The 8,765-nt window shown below is 40.8% G+C and overlaps 2 protein-coding genes across 2 annotated transcripts; one reads left to right on the forward strand and one right to left on the reverse strand.

Annotated features, from left to right (window-relative positions):
* The first annotated feature begins 221 nt into the window (after nt 1–221).
* LOC126760674 (protein xmas) lies at nt 222–5,763 on the forward strand. The gene is made up of 4 exons (XM_050476493.1): nt 222–412; nt 470–1,053; nt 1,112–2,085; nt 2,144–5,763. The coding sequence occupies exons 1-4, from the start codon at nt 357–359 to the stop codon at nt 5,600–5,602; spliced, it is 5,073 nt and encodes a 1,690-aa protein (XP_050332450.1). The 5' UTR covers nt 222–356; the 3' UTR covers nt 5,603–5,763.
* A 735-nt stretch (nt 5,764–6,498) lies between these two features.
* LOC126760697 (coiled-coil-helix-coiled-coil-helix domain-containing protein 2) lies at nt 6,499–8,254 on the reverse strand. The gene is made up of 3 exons (XM_050476536.1): nt 8,046–8,254; nt 7,529–7,706; nt 6,499–7,434 (listed from the first exon to the last, which is right to left on the reverse strand). Exons 1-3 carry the CDS (start codon nt 8,090–8,092, stop codon nt 7,174–7,176), a joined length of 486 nt encoding a protein of 161 aa, XP_050332493.1. The 5' UTR covers nt 8,093–8,254; the 3' UTR covers nt 6,499–7,173.
* Nucleotides 8,255–8,765: the final 511 nt, after the last annotated feature.

Consider the following 8,765-nt stretch of genomic DNA (forward strand, 5'->3'; position numbering starts at 1 on the left):
ATTATTTTATAATAAATATTTGAAATAATTTACTTGTAAGTATGTTATATATTGTTTTTGGCTTACGTTTTTGTTATATTAATATACTTATGTATATTGACAAACAAATATATGTTAAATACTTGACCGCGGTAAATACTAAATTGAATAGTGTAACCCCACATTAATTTCCCACAAAACTCTGTAATATTCAAACAGCTGTCATTGACATACAAATTTTGCGCGATCGCGGCTTCTATAATCTCTGAAAATTATACATTTTCATATTTTACAAGTTTTTTTTTGACTTATTCTATTAAAATTATTGTTTGTAACAAGTATTTTGGACGAATTAAAACATAAATTTGGACAACGTCATGTTGGGTGACGAGGGAACCGGTTGGGATGACGGCATCAATTACAAAGCCATATCGTGAGTATACTCTAAAACCGGTAGTGGTGAAAATTTACTAAACCTCTGTATCAATAGATGTGAGAAAATACCTGATCTATTTTTGGACAAATTGGTAGCCAAAAATCACTTTAGTAAATTTGGAAAAATCACACGTTTTATATTACGCCCAAGTCGCCAAAGTTGTACGGTGGAATATGAGACGGAAGCACAAGCCGAGCGCGCATTGGATCAGGCTGGGGATTTCAATGGACAAGAATTTCAAATAGAATTTGCAACCCGTGAGGTAGCACATGTACAAAATACAGAAGAATGGGTTAATCCCGAAGTACAAGCTGAATTGGATGCAATGGGCTTGCGTCAGAGTGTACCAACATACAGACCGCCAGCTGCGGCAATGTTACCACCGATGAAGTCAATGCCACCTCGTACACAAAAACCACCTGCGCAATTTGCAAATGCGGGTGTAAAATCCACAAAGTCTGCTACGGCAACGGAATTACCAAAAATCGACAATTCTTTGAGACAAGAATATGAGGCCATCTTACGAAGGCCTGCTTACACCGACGAAGAAAAATATCGTGTTTTGGATGCGCGTGACAAATTGATGCGTTTGATAAGACCACGCCAAACAGATATCAAAAAGGTTGAAAGAACCAAAGGTAAATTAAAGTATGTGCATTGTAGAAGTTATTTGTATTTATATTATATGTTTTTTAGGCATTTGTCCTGACATGTGTCCCGAAAAAGAGCGTTTAATGCGCGAATTCCAAAGACAAGTTTCCACATTTGAAATGTGTGCAGAAGATGAGGACAGCACATCCTCAATATCACATCGACGTGCCATCAAAGAGTATTCGCGCAGTAGCGCTGATCAAGAAGTGCCACTGGCACATGAATTACGACCTGAAAGCGTTCTACAAATGACCATGTTGTACCTGATGCACCGCATTTTGGACCTCTGTGAGGATCCACAAACTTCAATCGCCGACTGGTTTCACTTTGTATGGGATCGCACCCGTTCCATACGCAAAGATATCACACAACAGGAACTTTGTTCATTAGGTACGGTCGAATTGGTTGAACAATGTGCGCGCTTTCATATACACTGTGCCGCGCGTCTAGTGGCCGAAGAGCCGTCGGTGTTCGATAAAAAAATCAATGCTGAAAATTTGACAAAATGTTTGCAATCCCTTAAATATATGTATCATGACTTGCGTATTAAGGGTGTACATTGCCCATGTGAGGCCGAATTTCGTAGCTACATAGTCTTGCTGAATTTAGGTGACTCCAATTTTCTATGGGAGTTGAAGCAACTGCCCACACATATACAACATTCAAGTGAAATTAAGCGTGCAATTGCTTTTTACAATGCACTACAAAACAACAACTACGTACGCTTCTTCAGTATGATACGCGAAGTGGAAACGTCATATTTGAGCGCATGCATTCTGCTTGGCTACTTCAATAAATTGCGTTGGCGTGCTATGGAGGCCATTAATAAATCGCATAACTGGCGAAAAAATGCTATTCTCCTACCGCTAACATATCTTACGCGTATACTTGGGTTTGAAGACGAAGAAGCGGCGGCACAATACTTCGCTTATCACGGCTTAAAATGCGATGGTCAGCGTGTGGTATTGGATCGCCTAAAGCGACCAGATGTGGAGTACTCCATGGAACGTGCATTGAATGTGAGTTTGAGTTGTGTTTAAAATTATATGAAAACATTACTTTTTTTTCTTCCTGTAGCTGGTCGAGTCGAAGCGTACGGTTAGCGTTGGTGAGTGCGTTTGTGGACATACGCTTGAACCTGTGCATATATTCGAAAGTCATACACCACATAACAGTTTCGATGACAATGGTAATCTTAAATCAATTGCCTGGACGGCGGAAGATCAGTTGCGTGGAGAGGCGGCAGAAGCACGCAGAAAGGAACGTGAATTAGAAATACAGCAACAGCAGCAGCGACAGCAATTACAGCAGCAGCAACAACAACAGGAAACATTAAAAACAACGAAACGTCCCGACTCTCCTGCCCTCATACAACCGCTTTCTGTTACTGCGGAGTCAAGTCTCTTTAAAATGCCACAACTCGCGTCGTCCATTTCACCCAAATTGCCACCGAAATTTAAGACTCCACAACTACCACAAAAACCAGCCGAGCCCTCTATTTTTGGCGGTAGTCAGTTTGCAGAACCTAAGCCAAAAGCACAATCATCAGCCTTGACAAGTTTCAAATTTGAAGCACCACAAAGCGCAAGCGGTAGTAGTAGTAGTGTTAGCATATTCGGCCCGCCAGCAAACGATGCCAGCGGCTCACTCTTCAAAATACCTGCCGCTACTATTAAACCGTCCAGCTCGTTCGCCGCTGGCATTAGCAATTCTATATTTGGTGGTAACGCGACAACTGCTCCGACAGCGTCGGCCTCTACTGGCGGTTTTATATTCGATACTGCCAACAAGAACACGAATGCCGATAACATATTTAGTAACGCAGCAAAAGCGACGACAAGCATCTTCCAGCAAGCGCAGCCACCAAAACCAGAACCCATGCAAAATGACACCGTTTTCCAGCATTTCAACACAAAGCCGGGTTTCGCAGGTTTTTCAGGTGCGCCGCAGCCCAATACGTTCCATGACGCTCCCCCGAAACCATTTGTGATAGCGCCACAGTCGCCCGATAGGCAGACAGCCAAGCAGTTAGCTGAAGCCGAAGCTAAAGCAGCAGCTGCTAAAGCCAAAGCAGAGTTGGAAAAGCGGCGCAATGAGGAGAAGGCCGCTGAAGCAGCTAAACGACAGCGCGAAGCATTGGAGCAAAAGCGGCTGGAGAGCTTAAGGCAGTTGGAACAACGTGCCGAGCGGGTTTGTGCCGCTGAAGTGGAGAGCATCATCGCAGCGCAAGTGGAAACTATTGCACAAACTGAACTCCAAAAATATCAAAAGTTTGAATGTGATTGTCAGAGTATAGCTGAAACGTTGCTTGAACAGTGCATAGCCATGCAGCTGGAGGAGTTGGCCAATGAAGAATATGCCATGATGTGCCATGATCAGCTCATGCTGAGTCGTTACTTTGAACGTTGGCTGCGCTACACACGAAAAAAACAAAAACAGCGCGCGCTCATGGAGTCCACACCCATATGGGTGACAATGGACACGCGTGCCGAGCAAACCGCCAAGTTGATGCATCCAAAAGAGGCGGAGAATTTACGAATGATCAAACGCTATCGTCACGGAGAGCCATGCAATTTCGAGCTATTGCTCTGGCAACATCCCGAAACCTTATCGCGACCTCATGCCACCGTTGACATATTCGAGGTGGTACGTGCACATTTGACGCACAAGCAGAGTGTAGTGGTGAAAGGCGGACATATGCAACAAAATAAGTATTTTAAACTGTTGCTAACGCTGCCCAATGACAGAGATGAATTGCCGGGCTTCGAGAGTTTATGCAACAAATGGCTGCAGAAGCATTTGCGACGCAACAACAGCGCCACGGAAGAGGTACAAGTGGTGGAAAAAGACGCTGAACAGACGACTCCATACATTTGCGGTGTGGAGCGTGATGTGGCGCTGTGTGTGAGAAAAGTGAGCGGTATACCGGCGCTAAACGAGAGCGGCCAAATCGTGAGCAACGAATGTGACAACATGGATGCGATTATCTGCCTCATGGGCTGTGACAACATACAGAGTACGCGCAAACGCATACACCATTTGCTCAAACTAAGCCGACTGCATAAGGCTGTGCCGGTGGCTTTTATTATCTACGATGGACAGTACACTGATGAATTGGAGCTTAGTGATATGCTGGAAATGGAGAGTTTAGTGAGCGCAGGTCAAGTGTCGGCGTACAAATTCTTTGGTTGCTTGCAGTCCAAAAATGAATTCTCTTTCGTCCATCTTATGGGGCGCGCTCTGCGTTTTGTGACGCGTGAAAATCGATTATCCAACAAAGAAGCCGATGTTTTGCAGATGCAAAGGCTGCAGAGTTGGCTGGAATCGTGCTTGGGCGAGGAAATGTGGCAACGTTGGCAATTCTCCTCCGAACAAAATCCCTCATTCGCGAAAATCTGTAGCACGCCGCAATATTTGGTGGATTTGTATAATGAGGCTGTGCAACGTGTGATACATATGACCACAGTTGATTTCAGTGACACGCCCGAGTTTCCCGAAGAGTTGCGTAAATTTGTGCCCAAACTAAATGTGGATATACCGCTTGGCTTGGAATATTTTCCCAAAGACTGGAAGTCTCCGCAGCGTCAACAACAGATTTCAAAGTTTCTACAGCGTTTATTGCTGGCGCCCGTCGCAGACGCACCCAACTTCAAGGACGTCGAAGATTGGGAGCTATGGCTGTTAAACTATGCGAGCGCATGTATACCGCACGATGAAGAAGCTGCCACTTTGGCTAGCTACCAAGCCATCAAAGCACTAATTGAGCAGCTGAATCGCGCTGACTTAGAGGACGTCGCTATACCAACACGCTTTCAGCTAATTAACTATTTATCTATTATAAAAGCAATTGCCTACACACTGATTAACGCTGTGCTTAAGGATTACATTGCAAATCCAGATGCGGACTCGTACAAATTGCCCAACGAGATTGTTTATCAACAACAAGCGCTAGAAGATTATCAACTTATGCCGTGGTGGTTGAATAACCAAGCTGTTGAAGCAGTGAAAATGGATTATACAATGGTTGAAGCTGAAGATACCAGCTCACAAGATAGGGAGTCCGTCGATGAGCCGGGTGTGATGAACAGCGAAATGTTGGACGAAATTATAAAGCAAGCCGAAGCTGTTTCACGCAAAGCGGAGCAAAACTTTTATTCGTTGAAAAAACAAACGCCCAACGCGGACACAACGGAGTTATCACGCGATTTGGATGCCAGCATTTATCAGTTTGAATTGGCAAAACAAATCGGCTCGTACGATGCCTCTTTCATATCTAAATTAGATGAAATCGATAGCGATTTAGAGGGCGCTGTTGGCGGTGCTGCTGAGAAGTTGGTTAGTCGTACCGATGATGGTGGTGGCGATGGCGTAAACAGTGTCAGCATAAGTCGAAAACGTAAGCATACGTCGGCTGCCGAAGGCGATGCCAATGATATAGAAGCGGTTATGGCACGCGCCTTCAATGTTATCGAAAAAGTCGAAGCAGAGCAAGATCGCGCCGAACGTTTGCACAAGATGGCTATGCTGGATTTATAGTGAATTTGAACACAAGTCTTGAAGATTTTATTGGCACATAATTTGGACAGTATTTTTACGCGAATTTAACGAATGCCCATATGGTATAATTTAAACATGTTTGCTTATACAAAACATTACACAACGAAATATATAAATTGAGATGGTACAATTTTACACAATGCATTTCATTTTAATAATGTTTATTATTTGGTTACGACTGCCGGGAGAAAGGTTGATAAAGTCATGTCCGTTTATCTGTATATATGCGAATTAACCTCTCAGTTTTTACCATCTTCTCTCGGAGTTTTAAACACGTCTTTTTTCCAACCAAGCAGCTGCTCATTTGAAACCGCCGATATCGAAAAAAAAGCTTTGTGCGTTACTGAACCGCATTTCAGCGATTGAAGAGTAAAACGCTTTTAAGGAGGGTCTTCCTTTATTTGGCCAAAGGTAGTTGCAACATCAAAGCTATTAGTAGAATATTAGACTATACGTCTCTACTATATCAAATATAGACGAGGATATACAGGTATCTGCATGTCCTTTGAATTTTATAGTCCATAATAAAGAAATGTTCATCAATTTCTTAAAGCTCTTTTACAAGTCAGTTATTTATAGAAAGCAAACTAAGTGGTAATTATTTCACAAGTTCCCAGTAAACAAAGTCAATGCCCAAAAATTTATGTATTATCATTGTCCACTATAAGTACATAAACTATATAAACAAACATGAATCACCAACGAAAATGATAAACATGTTATTGCCGAATAAAGTCTGGTGCAAATCTTGAAAACATTGGTGAAATATTTACTAACAAACTAGTGAATGAATCTACTTCAATAGAGCGCTTTAGAAGAAAAACAAACATGTTTTTATGTCAACAATATCGCATGAAAATAATAAAAGAAATGCGTTTTTAATGGTGCCGAACAGTTTTTATTAGAATTTAGCGTATTTGCAAGAAAATTTCAATTGCGATTGGAGCGCTAAATATTTGGCACAAATTTGACTACAATTCTACCATTCTTTAACATGAGCCTTCATCAATTTCATAATTACACGAAATAAACTTAGTAACTAAAAATAAATCTAGTATTCACAATTATGTGGAAATTATTTCGGTCCTTGCTTTCTTCCCTGCTCTGTGTTGCAGTGTCAATAGCGAACAACAACTGCATTTGCTATTTTGTTTTGATGACTCGGCGTGTGCTTGCAGCACGTGAGTTGCTAATTGTTGTTTTTTTTTTTGTTTTGTGTTTAGTGGTGTGATCTGATGTGTTTTTGGTCATTTGCCAATTAACGCTTCCACGTTATCTGTTTGCACATATTTTCTGCGTAGATTTTTCTAGAAATATTTAACAAAATGCGCTTGTTATTCGATCTATTGACTTTCGCCTATCATCCGAAACATTCAATTTCTCCTTTCTTTCACAACACAGAAAAATCAATCAATCATGGAACTTTAAAAATCTAAACTAAATTTTTTATGTTCACAATTACTTCATAGATTAATATTGTATTATAGCAAGCATTATATAACGGGTTGAATATTTAAATAATTGAAGTTTGTTGATGTAATGCCCACAATTTATTGCAAGTGATGTTGAACCTTGCACTGTCGTAGCGCCTCATTGAAGCCCTCGCAGAGTGTTAAGTCAGATTGGCCTTGGGCGCACTGCAGGAACTGTTTAATTTCCCAAGCGCATGCACCTTGAGGTTCGTTGGGCTGAGCAGCATTGCCATAATATTGCTGTTGAGCTGGTGGAGCTGCTGCAGCAGCGGGAGCGGCAGCCTCCTTATCACCAGAACCGCTGAACAAGCTAGTAATACCGGCGCCAAGAGTGTGACCCTGTAAAATAGTTTTCAATATAGAATTTTGTTTAATATAATTATTTGCGGAGGTGTTTAGAATTGAATTGCAATTTTATTTCCGATTAACTTACCACTGCTGAACCAACAGCTACACCGCCAGCGGTAGCTGCCATTTGTTGGAACATTGATGGCTGCTGTGGTGCGCCAACAGCACTGGGTGCTGCTTGTACTGGTGCTGGGGGTGCTGCCGGAGCTGTGCGTGCCGGCACATTTGGTGTTGGAGCAGGTGCATGATGTGTGGGCACACTCCTTTTATAAAGAATAGAAAATTTGTTGTTATTATGTCCAGTTTTTCAACATACGCATAACATTTTGACGTTTGTCAGGCGCATTAATTGTTCGAGAAAATTGTCGAGCTGTTACGCAACAACGTAGTGTCGTGTAATGTGAATTTTGACAAACATCTTATTTATGGTATATAAATATAAATCTTCATAAGTACTTTTCCGTGCAGTTTTTATATACATTTATTTACGTTGCAATGATAATCACTTTGACGCATGATTTTGCACTTTGCACCCATGCGGTTGTTATTGTCACAGCTCCACAATTTCTGAACAAAAGAATAATTTTTCCATTTAGACTTACCTTCTGGTGGCTGGTGGTGGGCTAGCTGAACGTCCACGTCGTACCATTTTTGCAAATTTGTTTTAATTAATTAAATATTTGAAATAATAAATATCACTGATTTTCTTTATCGCTTGAAAAATCACTTGTAAAATTGGCTAAGTGCCTTTCGCTTTATTATATCTTTATTCTTGTATTTTCTGTTTTAAACTGACGTTTAACTTTCAGCTCGCGTGTCTTTTATAAAATTTCCGATTTGCCAGAAATTTCCTATCTCTTTTCTGCTTCTGCGCGAAAATTACAACAAAACAAACTGTCAAAAGTGACAATCCAATCAAAAAATTGTTCGTGGTAATAGATTGAAAATATGCGTTGTTCAAGAATTTCAGGAAGCGGAAGTTTAATAATTTAATTTTGTTTAATTTTTTCACATTGAATTTTCTTATTTAAAGTTTTGAAGTAAAATGCCAAAGTAGTGAGAAAAATATTTTTTTAAGCAGAGCAAGTATAAATTTGTACGCTATTGATTCCAAGGTGAAGTAAGAACGCTCTGTATTGATGGAACGTAATTTTACAAAACAGCCGGAAAAGGATGTGAGTTTACAAGAAAAATTGGAATTTGATATAAATAATATGCTCTAATAGGTTAAGATTGATTTTAATTGTTGTTATCTACTTCGAATTTGAGGTTAACTAATGATAACCAAAAGTTGACAGAAGACAATCTCATAAATACCATCG

The sequence above is a fragment of the Bactrocera neohumeralis genome, chromosome 5 (genome assembly GCF_024586455.1).
Source record: "Bactrocera neohumeralis isolate Rockhampton chromosome 5, APGP_CSIRO_Bneo_wtdbg2-racon-allhic-juicebox.fasta_v2, whole genome shotgun sequence".
NCBI lineage: Eukaryota > Metazoa > Arthropoda > Insecta > Diptera > Tephritidae > Bactrocera > Bactrocera neohumeralis.